Consider the following 19606-nt stretch of genomic DNA (forward strand, 5'->3'; position numbering starts at 1 on the left):
GTAAAAACCATTTTACCCACTTTCCTTGTGTCTTTTCTTACAACTCCTAATCTTTTCTACATATTCTGTAGGTTGAGTCTGAGAATAGAAACGCCACTTTTTACTAAGAAGGAAAACAGCAGAGGTGGAGATGTGTGAGGCCACATACTATACCAGAGCTCCGGTTAGGTCATTCCCAATCTAAAAAATTGTCAATGGCTCCCCAGTGCCCACTCAATTAAGTTCAACTTTCCTATTCTGACTTTCAATTCCCTTAACAGTAGAGCTGCAGTTTATCTTGACAACCATAGTCTTCCTACAACATCCAGTAAAAGAGGGCTACTAACTAGTCCTCAAGCTGGTAAGGGCTCTTCCTTCTTTCTTTACTCTGGTCCTTCCACCTGGAAAGTCCTCCTGCCCCTTCAAAGTCTGGTGTGTTTTTCAGAGCCCATCTCAAACACCACATGCACCTTTGAACACTCACAAGCATACTGGCACTTCCTTTTTTTTTTTCTTTTTTAAGAGACAGGGTCTTGCTCTGTTGCCCAGGCTGCAGTACACTAGGGTTATCATAGTTGGCTGTAACCTCAGACTCCTGTGCTCAAGTGATTCTCCTGCCTCAGCCTCCCAAAGTGCTGTGATTACAGGTGTGAGCCACAATGCCTGGCCTCTTCCCTCCTTTTCTTGTATTCAACTCCCTTCTTTTATCAACCGTAGCACTTTATACCTTTTTCATGGCAGTGGACCTATTGTACTTTAAAAAACCTCTTCATTTTGAGAGAATTGTAGATTCACAGAGAGTTTAAGAAATAATAATAATAAGATGAAATAATAATAGAGGAACTCCGTCTATCTTTACCCAGTTTCCCCCAAGGGTAACATCTGGTAATATTACAGTACCATGTTACAACCAGGAGACTGACACCAAGTGTCCCTTGAATGAGACTGTGATTTTGTCCTTCACTTTCCTCCCTTCCGCAGCTCTTGGAGGGAAAGGGCTCTGTTCTCCTCTCCCTCAGCTTTCTCCCTGAGTTACCCCTTACTTTCCTCAGGGCCTTTCCAGCCTGAGGGAGAACAGCACAGTTCGGTTTCCTGTGTCCCTTGCTGCCACGCTGCCGCGATTCTCCCAAATGTTGGTGTCCTTATATTGCTTATTGGGAATTAATCATTTCCTTTCAACGTTGTGGCTTCCCTAAGAGCGAAGTTTTGCCCTCTTTTCTGGAGATGGAGATGTGAACTGGACAGGCAATTGAGAGGTGCTATGCTTGACGGGAATTGGATTCTGCCTCTCGGCACCCTACTTCAGGCACCCCGCGGTCTTTCAAATCTGCCACTGTGAGTTCATCTGTTCGGTGCTTAGGATGGAGTCTTCAAAGCCGTGGGTCCTTTGAGCCTTTTGAAGTCTTCTGTTTTGGTGGGTGCTGGAGGGGCGCACCTTTGGCCTCGCATGGTGCGGTGCTTCTGGCACCCCCAATCCTTCTACCGCGGGGCCCCGGGCGTGAGCGCCACGTGCGCCCACACCCCGCGCCCCTTCCCGGGTCCCCGCCTGTCGCCCGCGCCACTTCCTGAAGCGCCCCGGGACCCACAGCCCCGCCCCGCGGCCGGGCTGGGCGGGCGGCGACCGCGGCTGAGGTACAGGTGCCTCGCGGCGCAGCCGGGTCGCCTTCCAGCCGGTCCGCCTCGCGACCAGGGCCCGCGCCCCCTCCCGCCTCGCACACCGGTCTCTCTCCCGCCCAGCCAAATGCAGGCCGCCGGCCTCCCTGAGGAGATCCGTTGGCTCCTGGAAGGTAACGCCCTGGCGCAAGCCCCCTTAAGTGCTGAGCCGAAGGCAGAAAGGCGACTCCAGGCCTCCCACGGCCAGGCTTTCTTTTCAGCTTCCTCACTCACCTCCTTCTAGAACCTTAAGGCTTCTAGAGGCCTCAGCTGCCCAGAGCCATCTTTCCATCCTCTCAACTCAGGGCCCCTTTCACTCCCTGGAGTCCCACATCTTCCTTTTCCTTGAGGCACCTCTAGGCCTCCACTTCACCTCCCCGGCTTCTAAAGTCCTCAGGCCAGGTTCTTGGTCTCCCATGCCACCTTGCCTGGTCTTCGACCTGTCCCTTTCTCCGAAGAACTGCTCTACATCTGTAGGGTTTCCCGTCCCCCTCCTTCCCCAGACACGACTTCCTCACCTGTCACAGAAGACCCCAAACCTTCCTGCTTAGAGGTCCGCGAGGCTCTCCAGGGGGCTGCGAGGGGCTCATGGGATCCCCATGGGCCAAGGCCAGGTGGTTGACGTGAGTTTTTGTCAGTGCGAAAACCCCAGCCCTCCCTTTATCACCCTGCGGACGTCTAGGGGGTCTCACCCACCCCAAGGCAGGCTCATTCTCAGTATGGGATTTCCTCCTTTTCTAGAAGTGCCCCCATTGTGGTGTGTTCACCTTCCGACTACAGTGTCTAAGCGATGGTTTAAAGAGTTCCGGCCATCCCCATCAACACTCAGCACACACTGCCGACACTCCAGAGAGATGTCTCAGAGACGTTGCTAAAGGGCAGTTTCATCTGCTGGGTTTCATGGTGAAAGTCACTTTTACTTGCTTTCCTGTAACTAACCTTCCAGAGAGGACAGAGGCCTGGAATCTGCAGTTGCATAAGGGTTCCAGGAGAAAACTATTCAGAATTAAGCCTTTTGGCATCTAAGTTGACGTATTTGACACATATTTAACAGATGGCCTGCTTTGGGCAGGTCACACTTTTGGCAAGCAGTATTTTTTTTTTCAGTTTCTCTCAATTTAATTGGTTTTATATCTCCATTACCTTGTTATCTCGGTATAAATGCCTCCTAATCAAATATTTGGCAAGTCCTTTTGGTCTCTGTTGGTAGCACTGTTTCCATTCTGGATTGCTTCTATGTAAAAGCTGTCAACTAGATATTTCTTTTGAGGTGAGGTTTCCAAAATCCATTTTACTTATGATCAGAATAAATCTAAATTTTGGGGGTGGAAAACTATTTGCAGGGTAAAGGAGCATTATCTAAGTGTCTAAGAAGAAGCAATCCAGCCTTCCCCTCTGTTGTTGGTTTAATATTAGGCTTGTGAAGGAAGGCTGTAATTGTCTTTGGTTTCTAGGAGAGAAGGAACTGTGGCGAAAAGTTTAACTCTGCCCTTGCATTGAAAGATATAAAGTGGTTCTTTTTATTGGTATCTGTCATTTGATGAGAGGAAACCTATTTTATAAGCTTGTTAAACTATACTTCAGTTTTGTGTCTAGCCTTGGTAGAAAATTCCTTTTTATTTTCAGAGGCTTGCAATGAAATCCATTCCTTCAGCATTTTTGATGTGCAGTTCTTTATTGTTCAAAACTGACACTTTGGTAAACAACTCATTTCTGCACCTGCCACCTTCCTTTAGCTTAGATTATTTTCTTGTTAGCTGACTGTTTTTAATTGAAGTCTTCAGATCTCCTTCTAAAGCAGAACCTTTGTTTGCTGACAAGTAGAGCAGGGTATGAATGGAGATTAATTGCATGTCACATACTTCTGTATCAAGCTTGCTGTGTCTTAACAATCTCTGTTGGTGCTCAGGTCTTTAAAATATATGGAGGAGTCTGAAACCAAATTATAAGGAGCTTCGTTGGTTAATGTATTTCTTTAAGGCTTTTTTTTTTTTTTTAGTTTGCAATTAGAACTTGAACTGAAGTAGAGAAAAAAATGTAGTGTGATTCATCCAGTGATTCTAATGAAAAATGTTTGAAGAATATGTTTTTGAAAGGTTCCTGTAATAATAATAGCAACATATTGGTTACAAGTTTTATTTCTTATGGAACATAGTCCCTGGTGTAGACCGGGAGCATTATTCATTGTGTTACAAATAATCTGTCGATATTAGAAGCCCACAATGGCTATCAATTTGTTGTTTGTTGCTATTTGTCTCCCCCACCACACACTTTTTAAGGGTAACTGTTGACAATTAGAAAAAATGGAGGTCCTGATCTCTATATAGTCACTCTGTGGGAGGGAGTCACAGGATGTGAGGGCTGCAACTCTAGTGCTGCCACATGGCTGTGGGGGTGGAATTTCCATAATGAATTACTACTTTCATAAACTAAGGCATAAGCATTGGCACAGTGATTTAACACTGGACATCACAGCTATAACTTAAGCATTTATTTGTTTATAACTACACAAGCATAAATGACAGAGGGGCATTTTTTGACATAATGTGTGTGCTTTTAAGAATAAAATATGTAAAGCATTGTGAATGGTTGATAACAAAATTTTACATAATGAAGAAGAGAACAGAAATTCTCAAGACCTAAAATTAATTTTGTTTAAATATAAAATTTGAAACATTTGGAAATGTTTCATTTGACCTAGAAACCTCACTTCTAAAAATCTGTGACTGAAGTTAAAGGACATGTAGTAGTATATGCATGAAGATCTATCCTAAATGTTAATGAGTTGGGAGACTCAGGGTGATGGTTGAATGAATTATGGGACATTTGTCTTATGGAATACATCACAACCCCTAAAAAGGTATTCTGTGGATCTATATATAGGCTTGGAAAGTGTCCATGGCATATTTTTAAGACTAGAAGGCAAAATGCATGATAGTACATGTAATATCCCATTTTTGCTTGAAAACCGAAAGACAAAACCAGAAAAGCCACATATGCTATAAATGTTTGTGTAAGCCTAGGAAGAAGTGAAAAAGAATATATACCAGACTGGTAACATTGGCTTTCTTGGGAGAAGAGTGAGAGTTTGGACAAGGGGAGGTTATTAATTTTTATTTCATACATCTTTGGGTTGTTTGAATTGTGACAATGACCGTGTATTACTTTTGTAAATAGGAAAAAATAAGTAGTAAGGATATTTAAAAGAAAAAGGAACAAAAGACAAATAGAAACTCAGAGAGGTCAAAGTGCTAACGGACCATTAACTATGCTTATGGTAATGTTTTTCTCTTTTTAGCTCTGAGGGGTATGGAAGGTGGAGAAATTAAAAACAAAAAATGTTATCTTGGATTTTTGGCAAATATAAAAACAGTGTGAGGCTTCTAGAGTAACTCAGGAAATAGCTTCTTTAGATAGACTCTGTCAGGCTCTCATATAGAAATAGTAACTAGTACCCTATCAACAAATAAGTACTTCATAGATAAGTAAAATGAAGGGTGCTTTCTGCTTTATTGAAAGAGGAGGAAATATTCAGGTCTGTTTTCAAATAATAGAGCTTCAGATGTAGAAGTTATCTTTTTGTTTTTGTTTTGTGATAACCACGCTGAAAACAAAAACAATGAAGTGCTGGCAGTTTGCATAATCTTTGCTCCACAGATATAAACATAATCAGTCTCTTCTTCCTGGTCTTTCTAGCCCCGCTTTTGAAGTCAGAAGCAAAAGAGATGAGTATGAAGGAGGTGGAATAGACATTTCTTTGGTTTGTAGTTTGTCCTGTGTGATGGAATGGGGGCTACTGATATTACCCTGGTAGCTGATAGGTCCCAACTGCCTATATGGCACTAAATCCTGCCCAGAATGTGAATTTAAGCCAAAATAACATCAACAACCTGGCTGCATGTAGTAGCAATTGCTGCGTTAATGTTGATTCTGATACGCCTATAGTTATTTATTTTTAAACTTCCTTGTAAAGAAGCAGTCATTAATCATTTCCTTCCAGATTGTTCTCCAGACCTGTATTGGTCAATGCAGCCAACCATAAAATCTGTTTCAGTATAGTAAAATTCCAACTATGGGGAACTCGCAGATTTGAGTTGCTCTGGATAGCTGAGGAGATTCTCTTTAAGCACTCTTACCTTTTTATTATAAACATTTGTGATGAAGTTTTTCCTCAAATGCATTAGGAACTTTTCTTCTTTAGCCAACCAGTCTACGGCTATCTTCAAATGAACCTCTTTAGAGCACTCTTTAACTCAAAGTTGTTATAGTGAATATCTATTATCATACTTTATGGAAATGTATTGTTTAGGATGTTTGGCCATAGTTGCCCCTGAACTGCTTTGTAGGTGTCTGAGTCTGCTTTATATATTTTTTTTCATTATTTTTTTCCTGCTGTTAGGCCAAGGCCTATCACTTTGCACCCCTGTCTGTATGTCTACATTCCCAGTGCTTCTGGAACATTAGATAACCACGTTAGTTGGAATTGAGATATATGTAAAAGAAGTTACAAAGGGCTTTCTTGATGAACAAAGTACCCACACCTTTAAATGTGGGATTTGTAAGATGTATTTTGGCCGCTCAGAATCTTTTTGCTTAATTTTTGAAACTGGATTGTCTTCCAGATAGCTGAGGCTACGGCTCAGTTGAATTCTGAAAAGTGATATATGACTATAGTTCTATTCCTTTTTTATATTAAAATTTTCTGATTACAGAAGTAATAATGCTCATTATAGAAAATATAGAAAACAGCAATAGGATACAGTTACTCAGAATCGATAATTGTTAAATTTCCATGTATTTTTCTCAGTGTTTATTATATGGATATACTTTAAAAGTTGGGACATATTTGTGCACAGGTTTGTATACTGATTTTTTGTACTTACAATTTTTCACTTGTTATTGTCTCCTGAGGGTTTTCTGTACTTTTTGAGACGGAGTCACACTCTGTTGCTCAGGCTGGAGTTCAGTGGCGCAATCTCGGTTCACCACAACCTCCAACTCCCGGGTTCGAGTGATTCTCCTGCCTCAGCCTCCTGAGTAGCTGGAACTACAGGTGCGCACCACCGTGACCGGCGAATTTTTATATTTTTAGTAGAGACGGGTTTCACTATGTTGGCCAGGATGGTCTTGATCTCTTGACCTCGTGATCTGCCCACCTCGGCCTCCCAAAGTGCTGGGATTACAGGCATGAGTCACCGTGCCTGGCCTTTCCTGAGGGTTTTCTTAGATCACTGCTGTGCTCTGGATGTTTGTGACTTGCCAAAATTTTTATGTTGAAATCTAACTACAAATGTGATGGTATTAGCCTTTGGGAGGTGATTAATGCCCTTATAAAAGAGGTCCCAGAGAACTGCCTTACTCCTTCCACTATGTGAGGACACAGTTAGAAGGTGCTATCTATGAACCAAAAAGCAGGCTCTCAGCAGACACTGAATCTGCCAGTGATCTGGACTTTCCAGTTTCCCACTGTTAGAAATAAATTTCTGTTGTTTATAAGCTACCTAGTTTGTAGTATTTTGTTATAGCAGCCCAAATGGAATAAGACAATCATTAAGTGGATTTTTTTTTTCCTTCAAGTTATATATCCTATTTTTATTCCACAAATAGTTTTACCCTAATATCTTAAAATAAAAATCGGGCCAGGCATGGTGGCTCATGCCTATAATCCCAACCCTTTGAGAGGCCGAGGTGGAAGGATCACTTGAGCCCAGAAGGTTGAGGCTGCAGTGAGATAAGACTGCACCACTGTAGTCCAGCCTGGGTAATGTAGTGAGATCCTATCTCAAAAAAAGAACAAACAAGAATGTTTTCCCTGCTTAACTTGTTCATTTCTTACTTTTGGTACCATGAATTTTTCATCCTCGAACTCTATTTTATCTCTTAGATATTAAGACTGTGCTGTTGACCATAAAAGCCACTAGCCACATGTGGCTATTTTAATTTAAATTATTAACTAAAATTAAATACAACGCAAAAAGTTAGTTCCTCAGTTGTGCTAGTGACATTTCAGCTGCTTAGTAGTCACAGCAGCTACTGTAGCGGACAGTGTGTAAAGTCCTGGTAGTTGATGATCTAGAATACAGTGCTGAGTGAATTTCTCAGGAAGGGTACTTTGATGATAGGTTTGCTGAGCCTCTGTATGTCCGAGAATGTGTCTCCCTTATTTCATATAAACTCAGCTGTGGGCATGAAGTTCTGGGGTCATACTTTTCCCCTTTCTTCAACCTCCCCCCAACTCAGCCTGTAAAAGTTGTGCCATTATCTTTTGGCCTTCAGTTTTGTGAAGGAGAGGTCTGATGCCAGCCTGGTATATTTCATTTATAATCCACTCCTCCCAGCTGGGGGTGTATAGAATATTTTTCTTTTTTTTTTTTTTTTTTTTTTTTTTTTGAGACGGAGTCTCGCTCTGTCACCCAGGCTGGAGTGCAGTGGCCGGACCTCAGCTCACTGCAAGCTCCGCCTCCCGGGTTTACGCCATTCTCCTGCCTCAGCCTCCCGAGTAGCTGGGACTACAAGCACCCGCCACCTCGCCCGGCTAGTTTTTTTTTTTTTGTATTTTTTAGTAGAGACGGGGTTTCACGGTGTTCGCCAGGATGGTCTCGATCTCCTGACCTCGTGATCTGCCCGTCTCGGCCTCCCAAAGTGCTGGGATTACAGGCTTGAGCCACCGCGCCCGGCGAATATTTTTCTTTGCTCTCAAAAATGTCACTAGTTAGTATCAAGGTCTTACTTTTTAATACTTTTTTTGTTGTTGTTCAGTAGCATGCCAGGAAGGCCTTTTAATAATTTTGCCTGGTATGTAGTGAACCCTCTTGATCTGTGGACTCAGGTCTCCCTTTGAGTTGGGAAAGTTTTCTTCTATTATGCTTCTGCTCCATCTGTTTTATTCTGTCATACTTGGCTTTATAGCATACATATATTGGATTCCTGATATGCTCTCTCTGTTTCATCTTTTTTACTGTCTCATCTGTCATTGCTTTCATTATGGTTTTAAATTCAACATTTATTTATTTTTTAAAAAGTTGCCATGTATTCTTTCCTCATTATTCATTGTCTCATTTTCATTACATCTATAAAGTGCTGATTTGTACATTTAATGACTTTTTGGATGTTGCTGAGAATTAGAAATTTTCTAAACATTTTTGTTCTTTAATAATAAATCTGCTTCAGAAGTAGGCATTTTCTTTAGTTCTTCAGGTGATCTTTTCTTTTGGAACATTAATGTTTTCTCATAGGTCCTGTATATTTTCTCTGTGTGCAATTTGCCTAGATTCAAATTCTAACTCTTCCACTTTCTAACTACCATTTACTCACTAAATAGACCATGGGTCTCAGTTTCTTGATCTGTAACGTTGAAATAATAATGGCACCTATCTGTAGTATTGAGATAATAGTGGTACCTATCTTACAGAATTTATATGAAGAATAAAAGAATGAATATTTGAAAAGAATTTAGAACAGTATCTGGTATGTACTAAACACCATATAAATGTCTGATAAATAAAATTAAATTTTTTTTCACTTGGGCTATCCAGTTGACCTCTTTTGTTTGTTTGTTTTGGCAACTGCCTTTCCACAGGAAAACTCCCAGGCATGGTCTTTTGCTTATATTGGTAGCCCATCCCTGTTTTTATCCTTTTTCTCCATTACAGGAGGCTTTTTTTTTTTTGAGATGGAGTCTCACTCTGTTGCTAGGCTGGAGTGCAGTGGTGCGATCTCGGCTTACTGCAACCTCTGCCTCCTGGGTTCAAGCGATTCTCCTGCCTCACCCTCCCGAGTAGCTGGACTAAAGGTGCACACCACCAAGCCCAGCTAATTTTTGTATTTTCAGTAGACACGGGGTTTCACCTTGTTGGCCAGGATGGTTTTGATCTCTTGACCTCGTGATCTGCCTGCCTCAGCCTCCCAAAGTGCTGGGATTACAGGTGTGAGCCACCACATCCAGCCCGGCTTTTAGGGATTCTTTCAAAATCTCCATTTCTTTCCTTCAGAGTCTAGTGATTATTTTGATGAGAAACTTTATGGAGGAAGGAGAGAGAAAATTAGCTTCATTGCTTTTGTTCTCTGAATTTTCTATATTCTTATAGATTCCCAGGCATATAATTTTTCTACCCTGATGTTTCAGTTGAAATTTTATTTTGTCACAAAGGGATTCTCTGAGGTGGCACCTGAAGCTTTACCTAGTCTGTTTGTATATGACTGAGCATATCGGGAAAGATATGTGTTCCTTACCTTGTTATAGAACACCCTGTTTTGTGGCTGGGCATGGTGGCTTGTACCTGTAATCCCAGCACTTTGGGAGGCCAAGGTGGGTAGATCACCTGAGGTTAGGAGTTCGAGACCAGCCTGGCCAACATAGTGAAGCCCCATCTCTACTAAAAATATGAAAAATTATCCAGGTGTGGTGGCAGGCGCCTGTAATCCCAGCTACTCAGGAGGCTGAGGCAGGAGAATCACTTGAACCTGGGAGGCAGAGGTTGCAGTGAGCCTCCCGCCTCATGCCATTGCACTCCAGCCTGGGTAACAGAGCAAAATTCGTCTCAAAAAAAAAAAAAAAAAATTCTATTTTGTGTGTCTAGAACTAGTATTCTTGCATTAATTCCCAGTTTTTTTAAAAAAAGATCTATTCTCCTTCTCCCTTTTGTTTGCTAAAATTTTTAAAAATGTGGTAGAGATATTCAAACTTCATTCTGATTATCATCTAGTGTTAGATGGGCTGCCTAGCTCTTTTGAACTAGGTAAGAGCTGCTCCCCATGGAAGTTCACAGCTCCCCTCAGGATCAGGGTGATTCTCAAACAACATGCATTGTCAAGGTCAGCTTTCCCTCCAGGCTCCCCTGCTGCTGTGCATGCTGTCTGTCCTGGGTTGTGTAGGCCCAAGCCAGTGGTTGCCAAGAGGGGTGATTTTGACCCTGGGGGCTTTTGGCAACATTTGGAGACATTTTGGTTGTCACAGCTTGGGAGGGTGCTCCTGGCATCTAGTGGGTAGGAGCTAAGGATGCTGCTAAACTTCCTACAACACACAGGACAGTCCCTCCACAATAAAGAATCATCTAGCCCAAATTGTCAATAGTGCTGAGGTTGAGAAGCCCTGGCTTAGATGTATTTTCCTTCTCAGTTTCCACAAAAGCCTATTCACATGAAGTCCCTATGAGTATAGAAAACATCACTGGAGAATCAGGGGGTGCCAGGAGCAGGAGGAGGGGTTTACATTGCAGTCATGTAAATGATTTGAGCGTTAGGCATTCCTATTCCTAAATACCCTTCTGCCACCCCAGTTATCAGGGTATATCCTCTATTCTTTCACTTGATTTAGTTCCCAGCCTTATGCCTTCTCATTGTCACTTTCTTTCTTTATCCTATCTGAAGTAAAAAATATATATATTTTTTTCCCTGCCACATGAAAAGGCAGTTTAACTATCTGTATAGTTGTTTAGGTTCCCACCAATAGCCACACACAGCAAAACAAGTTATTTTCCCAAACAATGACAGTTCTTTCCCTAGGAGGAACTGTAGTACCAGTTATTAAGATAATATTTTTACCTAATTTCATAAGTATAATACTTAAACAGTTTTTAATCATTTTAAATATAGGAAAAATAAGGTATCAAGTTTTACCACCATCTGAGAATCTTAACATATTGACATAACTATCATAGATCTAATTTTTTCATGTTATAAGCCATTACACCCTACAGAAATCCTATAATTTCTGCTACATTTATTCATATTTATTTCCCCTGTGTTTCTGAGTTCATTGCTTGCTTTTCCAGATTGTCAGTGCTGCATTATAGGTTAGGTGATTATACCAGATGGATTTTCAGGTTTGGAGTCTTTGAGTTCTACTGCTTAATTTTACTATCCAGCATTTACATGGAAGATAGGACAGTCTGAGCTCAGAAATAGAGTGGTCTTACCATGCAGATAGCAAGTCTTCCTCAAGGCTTTTGGCTGTAATAAAATCATTTGTGAATTATTTAAATTCTCATTTACGGTCTCCTCCTAACATTGTTGACATTCTAATATGAGTATGTTATGGGAAAATAAAGTTTTTATTCAAATAAGAGAAGCTTTACTAAAATATATCCAATGGCACATATTTGTACTTAGTTTAACCAATATTGTAGTAGCTAGAATTAATTAAGGTACTATATATTATAAATCTAGTATGAGAAATATGCTGGAGTGCATAGGTAGCTACAGAAAACATCTATTCACTGCATTTTAATAAACCTTCTTAAATTACACTTCTTTAAAAATAACTTTTCTGGCCAGGCATGGTGGCTCACTCCTGCAATCCCAGCACTTTGGGAGGCTAAGCCGGGTGGATCACCCGAGGTGAGGAGTTCGAGACCAGCCTGGCCAACATGGTGAAACCTCATCTGTACTAAAAATAGAAAAATTAGCTGGGTGTGGTGGTGCATGCCTGTAATCACAGCTACTCTGGAGGCTGACGCATGAGAATTGCTTGAACCCGGGAGCTGGAGGTTGCACTGAGCCAAGATAGTACCACTGCACTCCAGCCTGGGTGGCAGAGCAAAACACTGTTTTGGGAAAAAAAAAAAAGCCCCCCAAATTCTTTTCTTTCTCATAACTTTTTGTATGAGCCCTTTTATCCATTCACCCATCTATTAGGTTGGTGCAAAAATTGAGGATTTTGCCATTTTTTTAAATTGCAAAATCTGCAATTACTTTTGCAACAACCTAATGTTTCTTTCTCCCTCTCTCCCTCCCTCTCTCTTCTTTTCTTCCTCTCTTCCTCCCTCCCTTCCTTCCATTTTTCTCCCTTTCTTCTTAGTACTTTAGGTATGACTTATATACCACTTAACTTAAGTGTTAAAACTGGTTGACTTAAACATATATATATACACCTATGAGACCACTCCCCAGATGAAGATACCTTATCAATATACACCCACACCACCCTCCATCTCCCTAGAAAGTTTCCTTTCCAGTCAGTATTCCCTCCCAGAGCTAATCACTGTTCTGACTTCTATCATAATGCAATCAGTATGTACTTTTTTGTATCTGTTGTCCACATAATATTTTTGAAATATATCCATGTTATTGTGTGTATTGGTTTGTTCCTTTTTGCTAAATAGTATTCCATTGTGTGACTATTCCACAATTTGTTTATCCATTCTTATGCTGATAGACAATGAGTTGTTTTCAGTGTTTGACTATCATGAATACAGCTGCTATGAGCATTCTTGTATAACTTGTGAACATAAGCACTCATTTATCTTGGATAAATATATCTAGGAGTGGGAATTACTAGGTCATAGGGTAGTTGTATGTTAAACTCCAAATACTTTTCTCAGGTGATTATACCCATTTTCCATTCCCACCAGCAGTATATGGGAGTTCCTCTTGCTCCATATCCTTACCAACACTTGGTATTGCAGTCTTTTTATTTTTAGACATTCTGGTTGATGTCATGGTCCATGTATATTTTAAATTATGAAAATAACTGATATATATATTTTTTTGTAGAATATTTGCACAACATAGAAGTATATAGAATATTTGGCAGAGTGGTTGTTTGTTTTTTGGTTTTTTTTTAGAGACAAGGTCTCACTCTGTTGTCCAGGCTGGAGCACAGTGGCACGATTACGGCTCACTGGAGCCTTAATCGTCCAGGCTCAAGTGATTCTCCCACCTCAGCCTCATGAATAGTTGGGACAATAGGCATATGCCACCATGCCCAGCCAATTATTTTTATTTTTAGTAGAGACGAGAGTCTTGCTGTGTTGCCCAGGCTGGTCTTAAACTCCTGAGCTCAAGCAATCCTTTCTCTCCCAAAATGCTGGGATTACAGGTGTGAGCCACTGCACCCACCCTGGGTTTTTTTTTTTTTTTTTTTTTTTTTACCAATCTATCCATCTATCTATGTGTATATATATTTAAACTGCTACACAGTATTTAACAGTTTATTTAGCAATTGTCCTATTGATGGATGTTTAAGGTTATTTCCAAATATTTTATATATCCACAGTGCTGTAGAAAACATCTTTATCTGTGCATCTTAGTGTACATATGCAGACTTTTTTTTTTTTTTTGAGGCAAAGCCTCGCTTTGTCACCCAGGCTGTAGTGGAATGGCACAATCTCGGCTTACTGCAACCTCCGCCTCCTGGGTTCAAGTGATTCTCATGCCTCGACCTCCTGAGTAGCTGGAATTACAGGCGCGCACCACCACTCCTGGCTAATTTTTGTATTTTTAGTAGAGACAGGGTTTCATCATGTTGCCCAGGCTGGTCTTGAACTCCTGACCTCAGGTAATCCTCCTGCCTTGGCTTCCCAAAGTGCTGGGATTACAGGCGTGAGCTACTGCGCTCGGCCATATGAAGATGTTTCTATAGAATATATTCTTAGACTCTCAAATAAAGATTGCAAAAGTGTTAATCCTGGATTTCTAGGCTGGCTGCTAGTTAAAACTTGATCTAAAGTACTCTCATTGTTTTAGTTTCCGGTTTTTGTTTTCTCTGTGTTGTGAGTATATAGATATTTTCATTTTTCCTCCACAGGAAGTAGAAGGAAAATTAAAAATATAAACACTACACATTTCTTAGGTCATGGGGCAAACACTGTTAGCAGGTCGAACCTAGCCACAACCAGAACATGCCGACGACTTTTCTATTGTAATGCTAACAACTTCCTGCAAACAAAACAAAGCTGGTAGGTATTAGGTGTGGTTTTAGCTTGCCAACATGTTTTCCTTCTTGGCAAAAGGTAAAAAGTATAAGCCTTAATGATGACGTTTTTCAGGTCAAAAGTTTTAGGTAAGTTTAAAACATGTTCTAGACAAATTGAAAGTCATTTTTCCCCACTATGGTACTTTTATGTAATTGATGTGAAAATAGACAAGGCAAGGTTTCCATGAAGGTTTCAGTTAATAGGACAGGAAAATTAAACACTGAAGTCTTAGAGGTTTGATTTTAGTGATATATTTAAGAGTGACTGCAGAAATCCTAATGGTCTGGTAACTTCAGTGTACCTGTGACAAGGAATTGGGAATTATTATTTTTGTTTCTATCAGCAGCTGTCAATGAGACTTTATCCAAGTGGGATTACCGACTAGGTTGCTTTCTTCCATAAAATAGCAATATGTAACTTAAAGAGATACTTGTGACATTTAATTAAATGTATAGAATACTCAGATACCCTAGAATAAAATATGGTTTTCTACTGTTTCCAAGGTGGAGATTGTTTTGGGGTGGCAGGCGTGGTTGGCTAGACATGACAAGGTGGTTAGGCATAGCCCATTATTTTTGGAAAGATTGTCTTACTGTTAGTAGTTCACTCATGGAAGTCCTGGGGATGACACAAACAGATTTTTACTCCCTGCCCACCACCACCAGTACAAGGAGAGCCCTGGATGGGCCCCTGGGAGTCCCTCCTTCCCTTGTTCTCCTTTCCTCTTTTCCTCCACAAACCCAACAAACCTTTTCTATCTCTCTACCCTTTTCCACCCAGGGTCCCATCTCCATCCCAGAGGGTGATGTCCGGTCTTTTAAGTTTTAACTGTTTCAGAGTATTCAGAGTGAAGCATCTGCAAGATAAAGGAAACATTTTCCTTATAACTAGAAAAAAATACAAGTATCATTGAAAATGTAAGAGAAGATGAGGCTGAAATAGCATCCTGCTCCTAGAATTTTTAAAAAGTCAATACATAGATTATTTTCCAATGTTCACTTAGATGTTTTCTTATAGAAGCAATGTTTTTGTGGGAAAAAGGACCATGTTTTTAGGCTGATTTGCAGGCCAACCTATTTTTTAAAAACTGCTTTTCAAGTATTATACCTAGAGAAGAGGAGTATAGACAATATTTTGATGGGGGCCTACCTTCCAACTTGGGCTTCTGAAAACTCCTTCTCTGCTGAATATCTCCCTCTTCTACTTGCTTCCTCTTTGTTAATTGGGGGAGTGCACTCTTCATCCCCCTCCTCTCCAACTAACTCCAATCTCTGATGGTGGTAATTGTGACTGGAGAATGACTCCAATGAGCAGGGCTGGGCAGGAGTGAGGAGCTGATGGGAGCCAGGTTGGGGTTCTGAGGATTAGGGAAGAGACCATCTAAGGGAACAGAATGAGGGCAGGAATGGGGCCCTACCTAGGGAGGAGGTGAGAACCAGTGGAAGGACCCAAAGGGAAGGAAGAATAGAATTTCTTCTGTGTCTCTCTCTTCTTTCCCTCTCCTGCACTCCCATCTCCAGCTCTATCTTTCTGTTGAGAGTGTGACTGCCAACCAACAGGCTTAGAGGGCTATGAAAAGAGGAGAAGGGTTAGGGGATGGGATGAGGGATGATGGCAGAAGTATGCAGGGGGTTGATGAAGTAAAACGAGAATAAAATCACCAACAAAGGGAGAGAATGGACATTTCTGTGATTATGCCCAGTGAGGACAAGCATTCACATTTGAAGAGTATTTGCCAGTACTTGAGACTTTTTTTTTTTTTTTTTTTTTTGCCAAAGGGTGGTGCTAACCGTTTTCCCCATAGACAAAAACCTCAAATATTTTCTTGAGTGTAATGCTAGAATAGGCGGAAATTTATGCCATTTTTCTTTTTGGAAATGTGAGTTCTGCTTTAGTAGTTCAAATACTTTTACAAGATTTCCCCTCTAGGAACACTTCGATTGGTATTTGGTTGGTGGAGTTGTTTTCAACAGCATTTGGCCATTCATCCTGCCTCCAAATAAAAGGTTGATTGAAGTGAACTTTTGAGTTTTAGAAACATATATCAACAAAAACCCTTGCAATTGTTAGGGAACCCAGACAAGTACTTTTTGCTTTTAGTGTACTAGGAGCATTACTTAGAAAACAGGAGGCAACCTTAATCTTTTAGTAGTTTGAAAAATATGACCCATAAGATGTCATTCTCCTCTAAATAAACAAAAGAGCAGCTTTGTGAATGTACAAGATCAGAGAATTTGGGAGAATGTAAGAAACTTTCACCAGTCTACAAAACCTAGTGCTCTTGGGTGCATCCTGCCAAGTCGGAATCTTTTCAGCTGGCCTTCAAATTCTACAGCGGTTTTTTGCTGGGGTGTGATAATCATATCATGCATCTAGTGTTGCAAATACACTGTCTTCCCTTGTCCTTCAGTCATCTTTTCCTGTTTGCTTTCCCTGCCCTGATGTGCTGGCATAGATATCTACAAGCTACCTAGAAGCTGAGAGAGTTTTCGTTTTAGGGCAGCTATGAATTATAACAAAGATGGATTGTTGTCAGAGCTGTGTTTACCTTTTAAATATGCGACTTCAAATGATTTTATATTACTTTTAGTACAAAATACCGTATATTGCTACAAGCTTGCCCTCCATATTAATCTTTCACCACCCTCCACCTGACCTCTGTGTTCTGCCCTTCAATTTGAAATTTTTTGTCTCTCCACCTAAACTGTGATCTCTCACCTCTGGACCTCTGCACATGATGTTCCAATGCCTGGGCCGTTCTTTTCCTCATCTCACCAACTTCCCACCTTTCCCCCAATATACATTCTCGGCCTGCTAATTTTGGGGGTGAAAGATGAGTTTCAAATGAAAGATGAGTTCTCTGAGAGGCCTTCCGTGATTTACCTTCCCCTCTAGACTAGGTACCTCTACCATGGGCCTGTATACCCATCACTTCCTTTGTTGTCACAATTTATTCTAATTGTCTATTTAAGTCTATATTCTTTGCTAGACTGTAAACTCTTAGTTAAGGTAGAGATTAGATCTTTTCTGTTTACTTTTTGTGCTTAGCCTGTGATAAGCACTCAATAAGTATTTCTTGAAGAATAAATGCATTTAGACAATGTGGCATTGTTTGTGGTTGTTTTTGATTTTGCCTTTTCTCTTTGGTCTGAGGACATTTACACCGTGAGGTATTGTTCACTCTCTAGTTGAGGGTAACTGTGGGAAGACTCTGTAGCATCAGGTCCTACACAGAGTGAATGCTGCGATGTCAGAAGCATCTGGAGAACATCCTTATGCAGTTAGTGGTGCTTTTCACACTGGGTGTTACACTTACAGGAAGCCCAAGGCATTTAGATGTGACTGCACATGATGTTTATATTAGAAGAGCTCTTGTTTGTGAAAGGTTGATCACTTCATAGAAAACCCACCAGATAGAATAGTGACCTTGGTTAAATAAAGGAGGTAATATATTGAGAGATCTTTTAAAATCTCTTCCCTGTTCAGTGGTGAGTAGTCTGTTCTGAGCAGGGTTGCCCAGGTCTCTCTGGGTTATGGGTTGTAATCACTGTGAGTGGCATCATCTTTTACATTGAAGAGCAAATATATATATACACACATATATATATTTGTTTATATATGTGTATATATATTTTTAATTAATTAATTTATTTATTGAGACAGAGTTTTGCTCTTGTTGCCTAGGCTGGAGTGCAATGGCACGCTCTTGGCTCACTGCAACCTCCACCTCCCAGGTTCAAGCAGTTCTCCTGCCTTAGCCTTTTGAGTAGATGGGATTACAGGCATGTACCACCATGCCCGGCTAATTTTGTATTTTTAGTAGAGATGGGGTTTCTCCATGTTGGTCAGGCTGGTCTCAAACTCCCAGCCTCAGGTGATCCATCCACCTCAGCCTCCCAAAGTGCTGGGATTACAGGCGTGAGCCACCACGCGCGGCCCTGAAGAGCAAATGTTTTATATACTGGTCTGAAGTTTCCTTTCCTAGGTTTTCATCAAGTTTTGGTATCAGGGTTATATTGGCTTCGTAAAATGAATTGGAAAGCATATATAATACTAGAGATATGATCTCTCATGCAGACCTTGCTTTTAACTTCTTGATGTTTTGGTTATATGCTTATTCATCTAGTAAGGTTGTGGGTGTATTTTTAGAGCAGATTTTAAAAAAAAAACTGGATGAGACAGATGGAAGAAGTTATCTTTGTGACCTTTTATTCTCCTGAGTAGTGCAGGTGAAGAAACAAGTACTTAAATTAACATGTGACCTCCTAAAGTGTTTTGAAAGGAAGTTTTAAAAAATTAATATGGAGTAAACTTGAAAAGTAAAATCATAATAAAAACAACTTGTCCTTAGTGACATCACTGGGGGATAATTATATCATGTTAATTATTTTTTAACAATTTTAATATGCACAACTATAATTACATAGGCTATTTTACTTATAATTTAGTAAGGATATTTGTCAGTTATTACTCAAGAAAGCTGGAGGAAAGTGAATTTAGTAAGGAGAGTTGATGTTCAAAATTATATATATGTATAGTATTAATCATCTACAGGAATAAAGTATATACTTTAACACTCCACCTCCTATAGGATCTTCTTTATTCCCCACTCGCTCTCTGACCATGGGGCTTCCTTTCCTTTTTCACAACTACTTGAGCTGAACCCACTACTGCTGAGTGAAATGAAGATGAGGACCAAAAATTAAAGTCTATCCAATTTGTGAGTAATATTACTTCCTGCTTGCATAATGGTTTTTATTTTACTTATTTTTTCTGATTTCAAAAAAGATATATTTAGAACATTTAGAAATATAGAGAATATAAAGAAGATGATGAAAACGGCAGCAATTCACTACCCAGAGATGGCCGTTGTTAATATTCTGGTATTTATCACAGCGCCTGACTGGCACATAGGAAGGACTCAGTAAAGATCACATTAACGAATGAATTGAACCCTATCTTTTTTTATTTGCAAAACATTAAGATTATACCATATGCCACTTTTTAAATTAATAGGCTTTATATTTTTAGAACAGTTACAGATTTATAGAAAAATTAAACAGATAGTACAGAGTTCCCCTATTCCTCCTCTCCCCTCCAGTTTCTCTTATTGTTAGCATTTCACATTAGTATTGTACTTCTGTTACACTTAATGAACCAGTACAGATAAATTCTTTTTTTTTTTTTTTTTTGAGACGGAGTCTTGCTCTGTCACCCAGGCTGGAGTGCAGTGGCCAGATCTCAGCTCACTGCAAGCTCCACCTCCCAGGTTTACGCCA

General features: G+C 40.3%; 1 protein-coding gene across 12 annotated transcripts in view; it reads left to right on the top strand.

The window, feature by feature from the left end:
- SKAP1 (src kinase associated phosphoprotein 1) overlaps positions 1-19606 on the top strand; it is a 329438-nt gene that overhangs the window by 24404 nt on the left and 285428 nt on the right. For 11 of the 12 annotated variants that reach the window (XM_074019392.1, XM_074019395.1, XM_074019396.1 and 8 more), the window contains exon 1: positions 1609-1766. The exons of the other annotated variant lie outside the window; for it this stretch is intronic. Coding sequence is in view for 7 of the 11 variants with exons in the window: in XM_005583555.5 (XP_005583612.1) it covers positions 1721-1766 (46 nt within the window). In the remaining 4 variants the exon portion in view is untranslated. Of the gene's footprint in view, positions 1-1608; positions 1767-19606 lie in introns of those variants that run through there. 12 annotated transcript variants of the gene reach the window in all.

The sequence above is a fragment of the Macaca fascicularis genome, chromosome 16 (genome assembly GCF_037993035.2).
Source record: "Macaca fascicularis isolate 582-1 chromosome 16, T2T-MFA8v1.1".
NCBI lineage: Eukaryota > Metazoa > Chordata > Mammalia > Primates > Cercopithecidae > Macaca > Macaca fascicularis.